Source organism: Anser brachyrhynchus, assembly GCF_964034855.1.
Source record: "Anser brachyrhynchus genome assembly, chromosome: Z".
Classification (NCBI taxonomy): Eukaryota; Metazoa; Chordata; class Aves; order Anseriformes; family Anatidae; genus Anser; species Anser brachyrhynchus.
This window is the reverse complement of record NC_137697.1, coordinates 72080902-72100643: the sequence shown is the minus strand read 5'-3', so window position 1 is coordinate 72100643 and position 19742 is coordinate 72080902. Positions and strand designations below refer to the sequence as shown.

At 40.9% G+C, this 19742-nt stretch overlaps 2 protein-coding genes and 1 long non-coding RNA gene across 12 annotated transcripts in view; 2 read left to right on the top strand and 1 right to left on the bottom strand.

Moving 5' to 3' along the window:
- Positions 1 to 14152, top strand: part of SSBP2 (single stranded DNA binding protein 2) — a 193765-nt gene extending 179613 nt beyond the window's left edge. For all 8 annotated transcript variants that reach the window (XM_080574063.1, XM_080574062.1, XM_080574061.1 and 5 more), the window contains one exon: positions 324 to 14152. In XM_080574063.1, coding sequence (XP_080430189.1) covers positions 324 to 353 — 30 coding nt within the window. In that variant the 3' untranslated portion in view covers positions 354 to 14152. The remainder of the gene's footprint in view (positions 1 to 323) is intronic.
- On the bottom strand, positions 10935 to 18079 carry LOC308185663. The gene is made up of 2 exons (XR_013943536.1): positions 17965 to 18079; positions 10935 to 17859 (listed from the first exon to the last, which is right to left on the bottom strand). It is a non-coding gene; the product is annotated as an uncharacterized lncRNA (long non-coding RNA).
- ACOT12 (acyl-CoA thioesterase 12) overlaps positions 18044 to 19742 on the top strand; it is a 33299-nt gene continuing 31600 nt past the window's right edge. For 2 of the 3 annotated variants that reach the window (XM_080574046.1, XM_080574045.1), the window contains exon 1: positions 18044 to 18317. In XM_080574046.1, coding sequence (XP_080430172.1) covers positions 18182 to 18317 — 136 coding nt within the window. In that variant the 5' untranslated portion in view covers positions 18044 to 18181. The remainder of the gene's footprint in view (positions 18318 to 19742) is intronic. The other variant, XM_080574048.1, reaches the window with a different exon arrangement.

Here is a 19742-nt window from a genome sequence, read left to right as displayed (position 1 = left end):
GGAAAATATCAGTGAAATACTGGCTCATCACACCACCCACGTAACACTGAAACAGTCTTTGGATGAGTTGACTTGATCAGCAAGAGCTGTATTTTTATGTAATGAGAGAAGGTTAACAGAATTTGTGATACCACAAATTGGACTACAGCCGTAGCACAGGCTATAGTACAAATTTAGGAGAAAATTCAAAGAGAAGGTTGGCATTTGAACTCATTGCTCTGGTCCAGTAGTGGTTTTAGTTATCTGGGGAAAAAAAAAAAAAAAAGAAAAAAAAAAGAAAGAAAAAAAAAAGATTGTTAAAATGTGGATTCCTCTTTTTTCAGTACTCCCCTAGCATGACAATGAGTGTGTGATCCGTTAACAAGTCTCGTCATGAAGACCACAGTGAGTTGGCCCTCTTCAGAGAGTTACTGCAGAAGAAAATTATTCGTCCCAGTGTACAGTTTAACAAAAGGATCTCAAACACAATCAGACCCACATTTTTTTTTCTACCATCTCCCCTGTTTTGTCAAGAAAGTGGGTCCCAAACATGATTGAGATAACCATAAAGAGTGGCATAACAGATCTGCCCAAGATGGAACTGCAATTATATGTGTATGTACATGTGTGGGTTAATGTATGTATGTGTGTGTGACACAGAAATACACACATACATATATAGACCTGCAGGACATTTTAAAACATTATCACATGTCATCTTAAGTAGAAATGAGAAGTAGAGACTTCTATTCCATCTTTTTTTTTTCACGTTTACATTCTAATTTTTAAACTTTGCTTTCCCTCTCCCCTCCTGAATTGTTTTATGTTGCATATATCACTGCTTTATAAGTTATTTTTAAAGTGAACTCAAATGATAAATTCTTCTGATTTTGTAAATGTCTGCCATTATGGATAGGAATAAAACTGCTTATAAGAGCTTTCATTAACTTGTGTTTGATACCAGTTACCCTGTGAATCATAAACTGTACTGTCTCAAGAAATAGAAGAAAGCTCATCTTAATTTTTTTGGAGAAGTTTAATAATTTTCACCTAGTTTGGTGATTTTTTTTTATACTTTGCCTTTAAAAAAAAGAAGCACTGAAGGTTATATTTCTTCTTTAATTGAAGCCTAATATCTGCAATATCTATTTTAAATGGAAGCCTGAATTTGATACAAGCTTCTCAGTTTATATAGAGTACTATAAGGTTACTGTATGCGAGCTCCAATTGCTATAGAATCTAGCAATAAAGTGTCAGGGCTTCTTCTGCCCTTGGAAATGAATTTTCTATTTAGCATGATCTTCCGTAGGGGTGGTAGCTAGAGGAAATACAGTAGAGTCCTTATTACCAAAACCTGTTATAACAATTTATGTTTACGTTTACGTTTCCCCTTTTCAGTAATTCTCAACTAAATCCTAACAATCCGTGGTCCTGATGACAAACAGTATCTCCCAAGCCTATTCAGAACATCAGATCACACTGGTACACGAATTTACCTCCCCAAACCTTTCAGTAAGCAGTCATTTTTGTGCACCAAAATGAGGGAGTAAACTTTTTTATGACTACTATGCCTTGTGAGGGTCTTATCTTTCACCATGAACAGAAGAGGCAAAAAGGTCTAGGCCATTTTATAAGATCAGCGTATTAGACATGAAAGCTGGGGACAGAATGGAGAAAAGGCAAATGGTCTTTAAGGAAGAGCTTCTGGAAATGGTCCCATGTCTCCAGACAAAGCTCTAAAACCAAGATTACAGTAAATTTAGTTCCTAGAGACTTCCAGTTCCCCCACGAGAATGGAAGCTTTCAGTTGTGTACTGGTCAAAATGCTGATCAGAAACAAGGGCTGCTCTACAATGATGCCATAGACAAAAGCAAAGTCCCCACCTTGGACTTTGCCTATAGAAGAACCACTTATATAGGAAGAGCAGTTCTGAACAGAGTATGTCCATGCAGACTTTTAAGGGGATATTTTTCATGAATTTGTGCTGAACAAGTGTATGTAGAGAGCTCATTGTGATGGTAGATGCACATAACTGGATGCATAAGTAGTGCCAGAATCTCTGAACTCATTTTTATTTTTATATATGTAATTTATATATATATGAAAATAAAATCATTTAACACTTTTTACTCTCTTGTTAGTGCTGTTCAAAGGTGAAACTCTTGGAGGCGTAAAATTATGTTAAAATATCAAAAATTTGGTAGCATTACTATTTAGTAATAATATCATGAGCTAGAGAGTCATTATATGGTTTTGTAGACTTTATTCCCAGTGATTACGGAGATTGAATTCATTTGCTTATCTTTGGAAAACATTTTGCTGCTGTCTCAAAAGATGCCAGGAGCCCCTAACATTAATTTGAATTATAAAAACATAAAATGAGATCTAGTTTCCTGAGATCCTTCATGGTTGTCACTAATACCACTGATTTCCGTGGTTATGTGCTCCGTGCAGCCCAGGATGTCCCATAAATAGAGCAAAGTCCAGGCATCTTTGCAGCCTTCATTTGACATCTGTATTGTCCTTGTTGGTAGCCTCTAAGGAGTATTCTAGGACTCTTTTCTGCCCAGTTTCAGTCACACGATGTCACTGCTCCTGGACTAAGGTAGATGGATATGTCTGGACATCCAGTGTCAAAGCCAGTCGTGCACAAGGTAAGTGTGCCCTCGAGTGAGCTCGTGACCTGCTGGGTACATCTGGGCCCTGCTGGGTGCCTCGAGGGGAGCCCATGGGGCTTCTGCAGGCGAGCAGTGTGTCCAGTGGCCACTGAGAGCTGACCTGGGCAGCATCACTGACATTGCAAGACTGGAGCTTCTTGATGTGACAAAATTAAAAAGAATTAGGGCTTAATCAGACATTCTATTTATTTATTTATTTATTTTTCCTAAATTTGGCATTAGCTTCAATGGTTTAGTGTATGGGCATCTGTTGAGAATAAGTCTGACCATTAAATTAAACCTATGCATAAAGCAGTACCCTTTAAAGGGAACTGCCAGCACATTGAATATTATTATCAACATATGTTATCCCAATTTATCCTAATCTTATATAAAAGATATATATCCTTTCAGGCACATATTTTTTCTTATGCAGTTCTTTTGAATTCTATGCAATTTTTCTTTTTGCCAGCATATCATTGTTTACCCTTTTCATTTCTTTCCCAAACATTTATATTAAATTAAACCTTGTTGCATTGATCCTGCAGCATTAATATCAGCACATACATTGCTGGTGTCAGAAGGAACAGGATTGGTCCCTGCTTCTTGTAGCCTATAACTCCATGCCCTGATATTGCAAGTTACAAGGTATGTCCAGCACTTTTCATACCTACAGAGCCCCACAGATTGGTGGGATAACAGATGTGCAAGCTTGCAAAATTTCAGATTTGGGAGATCTGATTTAATATTCACTGCACATCTTATTTTTAGAATTTTAATCAGATACAAGGAAACCTAATCATCTTGCTTTTTGTAGGGAACACTTGCGTTCCTGCGCTTGCATACATGGGGAAAGTTATTTACATGCAAATTGATAAGATCAGGTAATTATAACCATACATAGGTTCTGCAACTGAACCATTAGAAAACAATTGTACATTCTAAATGCTCAACTTATAAATTACAAATATCCCATTCTTTTTTAAATTTTCATTGAGCCTTTTGCTTGTTCATTTGTTTTCTTTCTTTTGCTTATAAATCCTTGCAGGATTTTCATCATATACAGGAGTATTAATACGGAAAGAAAGATTATTTCCAAGCACTGACTTTATATTTCCACTTATGTTTCTAATGCACTAGATGTCAATGTGTAATATAACTGCTGTTTATATCTGTCATTATGCAACAGCATTATTGATAATGGCAGAACCTGTCCAGCTCTGGGAGGAATATTACTGTAAGTGGTACCAGCTAGTTTTCCTACACCATTTTTTAATAGAGATTTCTCACTTTCATATAAAAATAAATAGATCATGATTTTGCATGTGTCTTTCAGGCAAAGTTAAAGTAAGGCTTTTTTAAAAACAAGTGATGAAATCTTAGAATTGCAGAAATAGGGGAATAATGGGTCTCTCTTACCATCAGAACTCTGGCAAAAATTCTGGCCTTGGCAGATGAAGTTGGGATTCACTTGTGCATTTCACAGTGAAGCTGGTGTTTTAGCTGGTATCTCTCACCCATGAGAAAGGTGCATTCATACACAGTTTTTGCCTCCATGTCTAAGTCTTGTGCAGACAAGAATAGGGTTTAGGACAAGCAAGAAGCTGTATGAATCACTGCTAAAGCACGTGGCCTGGCATGCATTAAAGAAATACCTGGTATTTGAATGTATGGATTGCATTATTTTCTTATTTGTCTGAGCACGAGGAAGAAGTGCAGCTATACTCAATGCTTGGTGAGGTGGTGCATGGAAAAGACATGGCAACAACAGTGAGCCACGTCTTTGATGCGCTGTAGGTTGCCCAAATACGCCCCAGCTTGCCTTGGGGTGACTGGCATCAACAAGTGACAGCCAAGTCCCCATGGGAGTCCCCAGAAGCCAGACCTGCATGTCACCTTGTCAGGGAGAATACCAACCTCCAGACTTAACAGCCTGCTCCACTCCTGAATTCACAAGCATGAGGTTAAATGTCCCGTGTCCCACCACCAGTCCTCTGAAAACATCTGGCCTTCGCTCTCCTTTTAAAATACAAGGAGAGAGATGTAGGCTAATCATTTATTTTAAATAATTCAACTTAGGAAGAAGTGAATAGAGCCTTGCTTCTTTATGGAGAGCAATTCAGAATCACTGCATAAGGGCTGCTTCATGAACTGGCCAAAAATCATTTGAATTTTCCCCTGTTCTGTGGTTAGCAAATGAAATACTACATATAAAGAGGATTTGGAATTAGATGGGTAATTTAATGAGGGACCAGCTGTTACAATATTCAGTGTTGAACGTTTTACTTTCCTAGTTAAAATGAATTTTCAGCTGATAAATGTTGCACTGATTTCTACTTCTCAGATCAGTTAAATATTTTTGAGTGTTATCTCCTGTTCTAGTCAGCTCTGATCCTTTGTTTTTGTTGTTGCTAAATATGGGCTGAATTATTCAGGATTTGACTGTATACATTTGCATTTGGACAATGTAAAATAGGGTTTAAAGATACATATATATGTATATTTAAAAGGACAGTAAAAGGACAGGTAAATTTATTTTTCTTTAATTCACTTTTAGTGATGATATAACACAGCTTCTGTCCCAAATGTGCTTGGGTTTGGTTGGACCCTCAGGATGGGAACCCTGGCAAAGCATATATGTTAAATAAAAAACCCCAAACCTCTTTCAACAGTGACAGCTCATTTCTATTTAAACTGATAACACTAAGGATCTAATACAGGATGTAATGATACGCAACAACAATAAAAATTCAGTACGCTCAAATATAAATGTGTTAAATTTAAATTTTAGTTTGTGCAGCTTCCTTTACTTTCCAGACATTATTGGCTCTGTGCTACAAACTGCTGTTCATGCCAGTTGTTCTACTGAAACTTTGATGAAACCACTCACACAATGTCATTTTTCTTGTAGGATTTCACCCTAGTCGGTGTGAAATGTACAATTTGTCTGAGATGTGACATTATTTTGCAGATCTATAAACTATAGAGAAAAATAAAAAGGATCTGCTGAAATTACCAAAATGTTGTTTCAACACAAAGCACAGAGGAAAAAGTCCGTATCTAAATTAGTGATATGAGTGCTTGCATAGAAGTTGTCTGCTAGAGCTGTCATTCTGAAAACAAATTACAGTAACAATTTACAGAAGATAAACAGACTATCTACTCAGCAGTTAAAATTCTGATCCTGCAAACACATTCACATTTGTTTGAAATAAAGCCTACACATGCTTAATTTTAAGCAGATTTTACAATAAGAGTAATATCCTTCAGAAGAGTGGGACTGCTAATACACTAAAACCATGCTTGAGTGTGGACAGTCTAGAAGCTCAAGTTAAGTCTTCTCTGAGCAAACGTTTTATCTTATTTTACGGATTTCACCAGTGCAGGAACATGTTTATGTACTGATAGTACTGATATGTGGAACAGATTTGGCTTTCTTCTGTTTCTTATTTTATTACAGCATTGTTCACTACTAAATATTAAATATTTTTGTGAACTTGTCCTTTCATTTTGTTTTCAGTTGTGCAGCCATAATTTCCCTTAATATATAGCTAACGGCTTTGCAATTTTAGTCCAAACTTCTGTTTGGTCACTGTTCTTCATCTAAGCTTAAAATATGTAAGAAAACCTCTTATGTAATGGGAAAACTTGCCATAAAAATAAAAAGGGTTTTCTTGGGTACATGATTTCACATTTAATAAAAAAAAATGTTTTTCAGTTATAATTTGAAATGGTCACTTTCTAGCTACTATTTAATATCTATGTGCAAAATAAATTGAGAAAACAAATTGCCCCTTCTTTTTTTTTTTTTTAATCCATTTGAATTCATCATAAGTAATAGCTGAAAGGCATGATTTTGGGGAAATCAGATAAGAACAAGATTTACCACCTAGCTGCTATGAATAATACAGATGGCCTTTGTGTTGAAAGCTCCTTCCATGTCCCCAAAAGTGGATTGCCTAACATTTGGTATGTACAGTTTAGTAACAGCCTGATTCCCAAATAGTTGCCCTGCTCATATCTTCCATGCTCAGCATCCCGTGGGTTGGCCTGGTGGGCCCGTTGACCGGTCGGGATGCTCGGGGTTGGCATTTTGCAGAAGAGCAACCGAGCAAGCAGACAAGCATGCTTGTGCAGGGTCTGGACAGCACGTGGTGTTTGTATGCAACTTGCTGCAGATTGTCTGGCAGTTAGGCCTGGGGGCTCCCTTAGGATTTTAGTGCTGGAACAAGAGTCTTGGTTTTCCTAAGAGAGAATTCTGGAAGCTTAGCACCGGTTTTTGGAAGGAATCAGTGCAGAACTGGTTTTGTTTGCTAGATGGCACATTTCCTCAGTAGCCTGGGCATGCTAGGAACCAGACAATAGGATTTGGAAGTCAAGTTTGTTACAGAGGTATGCACAGCTCATCGGAGTAGGAGGAAATTACTACATGGCCAAACCCACGTTTGTCCCTGTAGAGCAAGACCATCGGTAGTCCCTTTTGATGCAAAGAACTGTTACCACAGAACCCTGCTCCAAGCCACGAGGAGCTAAATCATCTGCTGGATGAGTGGGATATTTGCAGGCTTTATTTCTGTTGTTTAATCTTCATGTTTTCTCCCCTCTCATTTGGATTTTTCCATTAAATGTACCATGCCAGATGTTTGCACAAAAACAAGAACAATTTGCCCAATAAACATACAGGAAGTTGCTCGCATCTGTAACAAGAGTCCTACTACAGAGCATTTATTTCATTATAGACATTGTGGCTGCGCAAGATCCTGAGAGCTCTTAGCACTAGACATTAGGAAAGTTAGCATCTCACAGGCTTATTATGCATTAGACAAGATGATTTCCAGCAATGACATAAAATAGCTTGAAACAGAAGTTGATGTTTGCCATGCAGAGTAGAGGAAAATAAAATCCAAATAGAGCCTATGTAATTGAAGTAGGAGATTACTAAGGCTATAATTTACTAGGAGGATTTGAAAAGTGTGTTAACTGGCAATAAGCTTGCCAGCAGCAAACAGCAACAAAACGGGTGGCAAGGACGCCGTGGTTGCTCTCATGGCTGCCCCACAGGGTGGATGCTTGGTCTGAACAGGCTGCAGGCAAGGGACCCGTGTTATGGGTGGGCACAGTGCCCACCAGTGGGTGGCAAAGGCCATCCAAACAGAGAACGTCCAACAGCTTAGCAGGAAAGATGAGAGGTGTTTGCCGCATTGCCGTCTGGAAACAAGATATTCAGAAGCAGGTATAAGCTGTTCCCAGATCTATTCTCATTTTGCTAATTAACTTCCAGTTTTGTTTTCATTTACATTCACATTAAGAGTTAAGGAAGAGAATACAAATTCCTAAATGCGCCCTGAAATACCAGAGATGGAAGGGAGGCATCAGCACAGTGTAAGCTGGAGCTTTCTGCTAGTTGAGAGTCAAATAACTTTAAATATCTTTTTTTTTCAGGACAAAAAGAATCCATACAAGAAACCCTTTTAGTCTTGCAGTGGTTGTTTGAGAAGTGTATACCAACATGCCCTGTATGCTTAAAGATACATTGTGAGGGCATTTTTTGTGGCAAGTATCCCCTTGCAGAAATGTTGGACTGCATCTATTTTGTGCATGTTTGCCTAAAACCATAAAAACAGAACAGTTATTTATGGGTTGCATTACATGCAATTGCAAAACACTTATTTCTGGTGAAGAGAGGAGGAAAATTGGATAGCTGATGTGTTAACATGTTTATGTGAATTACTTAAAGCATTGGTAAACTGCTGTCAACTTTGTTCACATTACACACGTATATCTCTGTGGGCGACTGCTGACATTATAACCTCAGTGACCCATGTCACTGTATGTTCTGTGTAGGAAACCTTGTCACCATTGCTTAATACTGTAAATTCGTCTTCTGAAACAAGAGGTGGCGGGTTGTGCTGCCGTGTGTATTGTATACCACAACAAACAGCACCTGTTCTGTCATCAAAACTTGCTGTTCACATCCAGTTAAAGCTCTGTTAAGCACGCTTAGTGGTTTCAGAACATAATTCAAACAGCATATACACAAGCTGTTAGCAGGATTATTAAATCTAATGCGCCATGAGAGAACTGGGCCCAGTCCGTAGCCTGTCAGGCGCGAACAGGCCACAGGCGGCTGCAGCTGGGCACGTCTCGTGAGGCCGGGCAGGCCGCGGGCTGTGCTTGCAAGCTGCAGACGGGGAAGTCAGACCCAGCAGGCAGGGACAGCCTAGCTTTTCCTCCAGTGTCTCTTTTTAAAGCTTCTGCTTTGGTGCCAGGACAGAAACCCAGCCATGGCACGTGCAGCGATAAGGAATACACTCTCTGCACCGTGTTCTTGTCCCCAGATGCCACAGGCTTTATGTGAGGCAGTGTTTTAAGGAGAATTTAATTCTTTGTCTGCTTACTGAGAAAGAAAAATAACCCAACTCTGAATCGTTTTCTATTGGTATTTTATGATGCACATCAAAGACCTGAAAATATGTATGTGTTCTTTGCTGGTTCCTGACATCAGAAATTCAAATCCTGTCTAGACTTGAAAGGCTTTGAGATGATGGGAAAAAGAATGAAAAACTGGCAACACAATCTGAGAAAGTTGAAGGGGATTTTTGGATCATTTTAAACTCTGTGTCTTATTTGTTTTTATTGATAGTTTAAATAACTAGTCTAACCTTTTGAATAAAGGCAGTCTTTGTTAGCGACTTTGCACCTTAACCCATTCACGTAAAACTCAGTACTTGAAATAAGTGTTGCTAACACCTCCAAGCCAATCTGTATATAAAGTCTGAATATTTCTAATGCCAAAAATAAATGTTTAAGGTCAATAAACAGAGAACAGGACATAATCCCAATTAAAGAGAAGTATTTTCTAGTCATGTACAAACAACTAGGCAGGTGTGTTTTAGACAGAGATGGACTTTCCATATCATAAGTGAAACTAATATTCAAACTCCAGTCTTTAGAAGTAAAGGGAACCTCAGAAATTTTCCAAATAAACAGGAATTAAATTTGCCAATCTAAATACTGATGTAGAAAATACATATGAAACAGGATGCTGCCTCTGACCTAAAGCATTAATACTGATAATATTTGGGGTCTCACAAATTCTGTATATTTCAGCATATCTGTATTCCTCCTTAGTGAGTGCTTCATCTCCATTATTGACAGTGCAAAGAGGTAATCCATGCCATACCAGAACAGTTCAAAAGCATGGCAACACAAAATTCCCACAGTATTATAAATATGCAGATGTGTGTGTTATGTTAGGGCAAGTAATCACCCCAGCCACAAACTTCTTTAGACCCTTCTCATGACTTTTAAAAGCAGCTTCTTGGATCGTTTCAGAAGGGCAGCAGGCTGTGCTGATGAGAGGTCCAAAAAGCTGCCTGACAATGGTCCCTTTCCAAAGGGTATAGGGTCTTGCTTTGAGGGATCATAACAATTCCAGTTGCAGCCCTTAGGAGCAGTTGTACCACACATACATCTTAACCTGAAGCCTTTTTGTGTCAGAAAACAGACCTGCACCCGAAGGCCTCCCTTCTTTAAAAAATCCTTTTTGAAATGTCCAGCTGTTTTCCACAGCTGTTAAGCTGCTGAGAGGTTTGGTGGGATTAGTTCTGTTGTACCAAGATAAAACTCTGTGTGCCCTTGTGTATGCAGAAAGCCTCCCCCCAGGAGGTGCCGCTGACAGCCAGTCTAGCACCCAGAATCTCTGGTGTCTGGAGAAGCCTCGATGTCTAAGGACCAAACACGGAAATGAGGTGATAAAATCAAGCTTCTTTGTTTTATCTTTAAAAAGTTCCTGGCAAGACTGGGGAGCTGCAAAGAAATGGATTGTATGGGTCTCTGACCACAAAGTATTATCTGGTTTGGAGCCTCAGACAATGCTATTGCAGACTGTTTGGTAAGGGTAAATTTATACCTCTATACCATACTTGTTTCTGTTCCTCACTGTGGCCTGACTCATCCTATCCTGACCAGCTGCCTAAAAATTATCAGCCTCAGCAAATTGGGTTTTCTCTCAAAGTTACAGGAGGGGCAGAAGCAGAAATGCCTTCAGAAGACTATATGATGGCATCCATCACCTTCTCCATTGATATATCCTGCATGCTTTTAAGAGCATACCATTAGGTGGAATGATTTCAGGGTTTTTATACTTAGCTTCCCATCCTTGGACAAGGCTCCAATGAGCAGGAATAACAAGCTCCTGAGAATCTGAATCCATGTGGCTTCCAGATGAGTTTCTAAATCCTTCAGTCTCAAACATGAGATTTTTGCCCTACAGTTTGGTATTCTCTCCTTCTGTACTTCTTTTTTTTTTTTTTTTTTTTTAAATATAAACAGGTGTAACTTGAATTAAGTTGTTTGAACATTTCTGGAAGTTTTACCCCTGCCTAGAGATTCTCGCCTTTATTTGTTAAATGGGCTCTCTCATTCTTTGTCTGCACTGATTCATTCATTTAAAGCAACATATGAAGAAACCATTGCATAGATGAATCAACACCAGCAATAGCATATGCTGCTTTTAAATTCAGCTGTGAGGTTGTAACTAAGATATTAATGTATATACTTTCTAGGAATGACTAGGTTCCTTTCCTAAGAGCTTTCAGGAATGAATCTAGAAGCTCCTAATTTAGGATTGTGAAAATTCAGGTAGTAATGGCAGTTTATGGGGATTTTTTGTAAGCTTTCTGTAAATGTATATAATTTCACATGCTGGTTTGGAGATGAGGAAAGTACCCAGTTTCAGATAGGCAAGGTCTTTGAAGACAGCATTACTGTCTGGGTTAGCAAAGCCCATCTAGGTTCCACCTCAGGCTTGTACCATACACCTACTTTATTCTCACCCAACTCAGTATCTTTCTTCATTAACCATGCATACCAAATCATAACAATTGTACCAATTCTTGTTGCAAGCTGAGGAAGAGCTGAGGTTTAAAAATACAAATGTTGAACTTGCACCTTTTCACCTTCATAAAGTGTCCACATTCTCTCCGCTGGGCCTCCAAAGAGTGGCTCCCTCCAAAGTTGCCGTATAAATTCATCACACAAAAGTAGGTGTAATTTATTTTTTATATTTTAATGAGTCTAACAGCAGCGGTATTAGTATGTTTGCTATATTTTCTGAGTTGTGAGTCATTCAGTGTTGAAAATGATATGCATCTTGTGTAGCTATGAGTAGAAAAATTGAGAAATGCTTTTTATGATATGCTAGTACAATCCCTGCTCTGCTGTTCAATATTTTAAGTGCTGAACTAAACCAAAATATTATTTTCAAGAATTACCCTAGCCTCATCCCTGCATGAAAATGGATATGAATTTCCTGTTAACTGCTTCTGGGTCTTCAGTGAATTCTGGACCAAGAGTAAAGCAGTGGCAGCGGGAAAGGTTACTGTGGTAGCCACTTACGGACAACTTTTCAGATGCATACCATTCTGTCTGTCGCCTGATAATCTTCCAGTTTTCTCGTGGATTGCCATATTCTTGAACATCTTGATGGGTTTTGTCAGCCATGGAGGAGATGTGGACAAGCTTAGCACCCAGAAAGTGTAGAAATGTAGCAAGTAATGAGCTATCTTCTCCAGCAAGCATTTATTTTTAGTGCTTAACTTTCAAGTAACGTTTATATTTTCAGTTATATTTTATCATTCAGTATCTTGAGGTGGTTTGAGCAAAAATATATGAATATATATAATTTACAAGAAATATAGGCTTGTATTGTGCCTTTGTAATTCTCTTCAGCTTCAGTATCTATAAGCTATGAGCGGACAAACCTTTGGGGTATTCTTTACTACATAGTAGCTGATGGCTTCATTAATACTGGCTATTTGAGTCTTCTGGGTCTAATGTTTATGTTTTCCCAGGTGAAAACGCCATAGTGTTCTCCACCAGACATAAGCACAATGACATATCACTGCAATGCATGCCGTCTCTTAGCTTCTCTCTACATGTGCTTGCATGTTGAAAATTTAGAAATGCTGCTGTATAAATTGCTACCTTGTTTATCCAATACAGGTGTTTTTCTGCATCCCTTGTTTGCTTGAAACTCCCATTAACTCGAAAGTTATCATTGGCTTGAAAGGGAGTTGTGGATGCACAAAGGATGCAGGGAGCAACTCTTCGGTAGTTTACAGGCTGCTGTACATTAATGTCTTCTCAGCAAAGAAATGTAGCATTAGCAGTGACTTCCTAGTGAAAACACTGAGCGTGCTTATCACTTAAGATTTTAGGAAAAAGCGTCAGACTGTGTAATTGTATCTCATCTAACTTCGACACCTAACCAGTAACATTTGATGAGGTATGAGCCTCACTTTTAACTACGTTTGATCATGATGTACCAACCAATGCAGAACTGAAAGGTGAACAGCCATGTTTTAGTATCACAGCTACACAAGAAATCACAGTTTTCACGAGGTTCTGTTCTGATTTTGTTTCCTTATCTCTAAAGCATTTTCACCGCAGAAGTATTTTTCCATACAGTTACCTGAGGCTTCCTTTCACCAACCAAAACAGTCCGTAGCCTTCTACACTGTGAAAGGCAAGCTCTGTGGAGAAACATGGGCTTTGCGCTTGCCCAGCAAATTAGCAGAAAATTTCATCCAAGCCATAAAAGCCTTTTATGTTATTCTGTGTTTGTGTAATCAAAGCAATTAGGGATGGGAGCTTCGGGAATAAAGAGGTCTCTCTATCCTCCGTTTTACTCTCTCTCTGTAATTCGTAGGGATTTAAGAGTTATTTTCTCAAGGCTCAGCTGTGCCTCTCTAAACCAGCACAGTCTACGCATCATGTGAGATTCAATTTATGGGGATAACATTTGAACATATAAGATTTACTTTTCATAGCAAGGAGTAATGTATGTCCTTATGGACATGGACACTTGCAAACAAGTCTGATACCAAGAATAAAAATTCAAGATGGTACCAGTACATCAGACTCTGTACTACAGTGGGTTTTTTAGCTTTTGTCATTTGTATTTTATTTTGCAGGAGAGGAGCTGGGGAATCTCAGATCACATGGGGGATTTTAGAAGTATATCACTCAACAATCATTTTATAAAGTCTAACTTCAAAATGCACTATGATTTATTACAAAAATATATTTTCTTCTGTTTGCCGACATGGTTGTTCCATTTTGTGATAAGTTAAACTAAGCAGTTAATTTGTTGCACTGCCTAGCTGCATGAATTCATCCAGTGTACGTATGTACCTGTGCAGCATTACTTTGGGTTTTGTATTTGAATTTGCAGTATTGATTATTATTTTTGTATTTTACTTTGCCTCTGTTATTGGAATTGTAGTAAACATAATTTATACATATGATTTTACAACTGTTTTGCAACTGAAAAGTCTTCTTTAAATTGTAAAGTTTTATTGATGGATACTCATTAAAATGGTATAAGAATTATATTAACAATTGTTTTGTGTTTTGATGCTCTCTGTACATAAATATATGTCTATTTATCTGTTTAATGGTGCTTGTGTCTTGCAATTTTGGATACATTTTAGAATAAAGTTTCATTTTACAAGAAGTAGTTGTATTTTCAAAAGCTGTGTCAAAAAAAAAAACAACAACACAACTTTTCTGCAGGAATAACTAGGGTTATGAAAGAAACATATGACTCTCCAAAACATTTGTAACTTCAGGGAGTGATATATTCATTGCAAGAAAATAGAAACATATAGTCTATAAAGATGCATAGCTACATATTCTGGTCAATTTACCAAAGTAACTGACATCTGTATTTAAAACGTTACCCAAAAGAGCCACTCTGGAGGCACGTCCCACGCCTGCTGAAAGAAAAGACAAGAAAACTGGTAAGATAAGAAAACTGGTAAGAAAAGATTTTGAACATGATGTCACGATTATCACATTAGTCTGTAGTTTCTCAAAGGACCCTGAAACTCTCTGGTCTTGCATGCATCTGTTTAAACATTGACAGAATTTTGGTAGACAACTAATAAACAATTCTAGATTATGGGCTTCTGTGAAATTTTGGTTCTAAATCAGAACTCCCTTACTACCCCCTTGTTCTGTAACATTTCTCAGAATAAGGATGTTGTGGTTTAACCAGCAGGCACCACACAGCCGCTTGCTCACCTCCACCTCCCAGTGGAATGGGGGAGAGAATCTGGAGGAAAAAAAGTTAAATCCCATGGGTTGAGATAAAGAGAGTTTAATAGGACACAAAAAGAAGAGAAATAATGATTATGATGACAATAACAACAAAAATAATAACTAATAATAATAACAGCAATAACAACAGTAATAATAACAGTAATAATTAATAGTAATAGAACGTTGAAAGCAAGTGACGCACAATGCAATTGCTCACCACCCACCGACTGATGCCCAGCCCGTCCCCAGGCAGTGAGTGATCCGCCCACCCTGGCCAGCTACCCCATATTAATTGCTCAGCATGACTCCACATGGTACGGGACATCCCTTTGGCCAATTGGGGTCAGCTGCCCTGGTTCTCTCCCCTCCCGGCTCCTTGCGCACCCTCAGCCTCCTGGCTGGCAGGGCAGCGTGAGAAGCTGAAATGTTTTTGGCTTTGTGTAAGCACTGCTCGGCAACAACTAAACATCGGTGTGTTATCAGCATTATTCTCATCCTAAACCCAAAACACAGCACCATACCAGCTACCAGGAGGAAAATTAACTCGTTCCTATCTGAAACCAGGACAAAGGTCTAGCTTGGCTGAAGGTCAAGTCTGGTACAGTTAAATCAGTTGAACTGGCTGCTAGCTGCCTATATACCATATGATTGAGTAGTACTTCTTGCTACATAAAATGGCTATATTTTCCAGAAGATTTATCCACATCTAATACTGAACTCATCTTTTAATAATAAAGTGCCTTACCTCTTCTGGCACAATTTCTCTACAGGTACTGTTCTGTGTCTTGTTCATCACGTCACTCGTGAGATGTGCTATTGTGCTGCACAAAGCCTTCAAAATTATGTTGCTTCAGTTACAAGTATATGTTAATAGGAGAGGATAATCTTTTTTTCCTTTTTAAAAGTATTTAAAACAGTACTGCACCTGTTTCTGTTGGTTTTGTTTTTACTATTTCAGTTTAGCACAAGAAGTCTCAAGCCATTAAGTGAGAATCATTTATTGACAAAAACTTTAAAAAACTACATTAGCAAGCAACTTCTGAAGGAAAGCCAATTTTTTAGTCAGTTACCCAAACCTTTAAAGTTGAGCTCACTCTAAGTCACCACCAGTTCTCATTTAAAAGGAAAAGAGCAGTTTCTGCAAAGGGTCTAACTCAGTGATGTATGGGTTTGGATGTAAGGCTGTCTTTAACCACTTGTTCCTCTCACCACAATGGGCATCAGTAAAGAGAAATCTGACAGTTTACAAAGATGCTTCCCAGAGTCTGCCTTAAGGTAGTGTTGGTCTGGCCAACTTTTTCCAGCAGTGACCACCAGAGGTACTGGTACAGGCAGTTGTGCCGCATAAGGCACTTTTCTACTGGGAAACTTTATATGCCACACTGATGTCCTCTGTGAACTTGGGCCAGTAACTTCATTTCTCTAATTTTTCAGCTGTGAAAAGAGAACAATACTGACCTTTCAGATGTTTTATGAGGACAAATACACTGAAGACTGCAAAACACTCAATTACTCCAATGGAGACCATGTAAGAAGCTAAAGGAATACAAGGGGTTGCAGAGAAAGGAGATGCTGAAGCCAGCTGTATGAGAGACATTTGACTCAGTTACTTCAGCAGACAGAGTCAGAGGAGAGGGACAGGAAGCAGAAAAGAAAGGTGGCTTATGGAAGTAGAGGCTATTTGGGGAAAATTACGTTTTAGGCTGTGTGGTCTTTCACCTCACTCTCCATGTCTGCCAAGTGTTCAAACCCATGGCAGCCATGTGGAGACCTCATTTGGATCCTGGGTGGCCATTCCTGTTCTTGAAGGGCAGCTCCCTTCTCCTTATGTTGTGTGACACACTTTCTTTATAAGTCAAGAGGTACATATAGTTCTTAAGTGTGAGAAGTACCAAATACCAGCTTCCCTCACCAACAGAAATGAGGGAAGTTAGCTTTTCTGTTTCTCTAAAAGGAGAGGTTTGCTGACCACTCACCCAAGCATGCATTCCTCCACATGCTTCAGAAAACTTTAGATGTGCAGTTTTAGATTTCTCTTTACCTGTCTGTAATAGCAACAGCTTTGTAGCTCCTAATCTCACAGCAGATGACACATAAATATTATGGGCCAATTGCCTGATCAGAGTTACATGTTAAACAGATGTGAAAGCTACCTGGAAGAGAACAACAAATAAGGATTATCTTCAGGAAAGCCCAGTCAATGGGCATGACAAGATATTCTTGAAAACAAATGTACATATTATTGGCCTATGTAGGCAGAGGACAATTTTTTAATTTATTTATTTTTTTAATAGTAAAATACTGAGTTCAGTTTAAAGACTCCTTCTGAGATCCAGCACCTGTGGTTTGAGAAGCTGATACTGAAGCCTGAATTTTTCTCATCTGGACTGAGCAGATGAGGAACGAGAAAATACTGGCTGCACGCCGTTCCCAAGCCCCATTCTGATCGTAAGGCTGAGCTATGACACTGCCACGTTTCTGTCCTCCACAGAACCCAGTCAAAGAGGGAAAAGAGATTTCACAACAAACTGCTCTCAAGCAAGAGAACAGAGATAAATTCAGGGAATGGCACTGCGTGCTGACTTTCAGCGCCAGTATCCTTTGGGACGAATCTAATGTGGTGGTACAGCCATCCTGTTGCTTGCTAAAAAGCGTATGTGACAAAGAAACGGAGATCTTGCTATAGTGTAAGGATAGTAACAGACCATGTTGAAAGAAAATCCCTGCTGTACTGAGAAACTCTTTTATCTTGGTGTGGCAGGTTGGTTAACATTCAAATTTTCCCTGCTCTTATGGGTTAAAGCTGGATCTTTAACAATGTTTAGATGAACATTCACGGCACAAAGTTATTTCAGTATGTTTTTAATAAACACGGGAAGCCTGCAGTTGGAACAGCGGGTAAAGGGCCACTGCTAGACGACAAAAAGGAGAGGCTGATCGAACATCCAGGGATAAATAAAATATATATATATATATATATAAATAAAAAAATAATAATAAAAAAAGCTCCCCGTCAAATCTAGGCGTCGTGTTGTCCCCTCCGAGACCAGGTCAGGCCGGCAGCCTCCGGGAGCCCCTGGCTGCCGGCTCGAGACCGGGCACCTCCATGCCGGGCACCTCCATGCCGGGCACCTCCATGCCGGGCACCTCCATGCCGGGCACCTCCATGCCGGGCACCTCCATGCCGGGCACCTCCATGCCGGGCACCTCCATGCCGGGCACCTCCATGCCGGCCTCGCCCCGGCCCGCAGGCACCTTCCCGCCCCACCGCAGCCCGGCCCCGTCCAGCGGGGGGCGAGTCCACCTCGGCCACGGCCGTCGTGGGGCGGGACCGTCCCGGCAGGGACCGGGGAGGGCGGCCCGGTCCTGCTCGTCCCGGCGCTCCCTCCCGGTGGCCGGGGCAGCCTCGGCCGCCGCTGCTCCCTTCGCCCGCGGTGCCATGGAGCGGTGCGGGGCGGCGGCGGGCGGCGATGTCCGCATGTGCCAGACCGTCTTCCCGGCTCACGCCAACCACCGCGGGGAGCTGAGCGCCGGGCAGCTCCTCAAGTGGATGGACGCCACCGCCTGCCTGGCAGGTAGACGGGCGGCGGCGCCCCGGGGGGCGACGACGCCTCAGGGGGCGGCGGGTTGAGGCGCCCCCGCCGCCATTTGCCGCCCGGAGCCTCCAGTTCGCCGGGCCGCCCATGCGGGCGCTGCCTCCCCTCCTCGCCCCGAAAGCGGCGGCTCCCTCCCGGCTTTTGCCGGTGGCAGGAGGGGAAGGGGGCGGCTTAGTGCCCCCGGGGGGTCGTGGAGGGGATTGGGGTGAGGAGCGGGCTACAAAGGGGGTGTGGGGTGAGAGGGAGCGGCGAGAGCTAAGAGGGAGATCAGGGATGGAGCAATGAGATGTGCTCGAGAAAAGGAAAGAAAAGCCCTAATTTAAGCATATTCAGAGAAAAAACGCAAGAAACACCGGCTTAAAAAACTTATAACACCCCTCAGCTGGCTTCTAGAAGTGAACGCTGCCTCTTGGAAAACCCCAGGCTCTGCTGCCGGTGAGCTCCCAAGTGCATCACACGGGCTCGAGGTCCATAGGAAGACTTGTGGGGAATAGCGGCTGTGATGGGGGAGCTCCTGCCCCGATGGATGGTTTTGCCACGCAGCGTGGTGTGCTGGCTGTGTAGGCATGTGTGATGCTTGGTGGCCTGCAGCTGTACATAACCCACTTTTCCCACAAACTGGGGGATGCTGGAGGACCTGTCCTATGCAGCAACCACCTGGCAGGCTTCAGCTTCCCAGGGTGACCGCACGTTTGTTAGAGGTTTATGGTGGCACTAGGGCACTGCTTGGCTTCAGCCCTTTGGCAATTTCTCTCTTAAAAGCGCTCTTCATGGAGAGGCTGATGGTAGAAAGCCTGTAACTCGAGTCCCTGCCCTGGTGTGGCAGAGCCCCTGCTGCTGCAATGGTTGGTGCCTGCTCCCTGGACTTCAGTGAATCTGTGATCCTCATCAGCTGCAAACCTGACAGGGGAGCTTGCTTTCAGTCCACCTTTAGTAATTGCTTTTACTTGACTTGCCTTGTGCCACACGTCTAGTACCATTGCACACAGAAGTTTTTTAATGCTTTCCCTAGCTTGGCTCTTGTGTCCCAGCAAACTCAGCATGCCAGGCAGGATTTGTTTGGCTTTAGCACCTTTCTCCTGTGCTGGTGCCAGCTGCTGCAGTTGCAAGTGCCTGGATTTTGCACCTCCTTTGTTCCATGTCCTGCAGCTTCAGGGTTGATCCACCTGGCTCCTTGCTTCACTTTGAGGCTGTTTTTTATCAATCACAGTCTTACTCATCATCTTGCATTACGCTGTGGCAACTCTAGCCTCTTAGTCTTTAGTGACCTCTTCCCTTCAGCACAGTTTGTTGTATACTGATAAGTGCCTTCGTGTGTTTTACCTTCATATTTTAAAAAGGAATTCCTCAGGTAATTATACAATTTATGCACCATCCTCTCTCCAGTTCCTCCAAGCCTTTTCC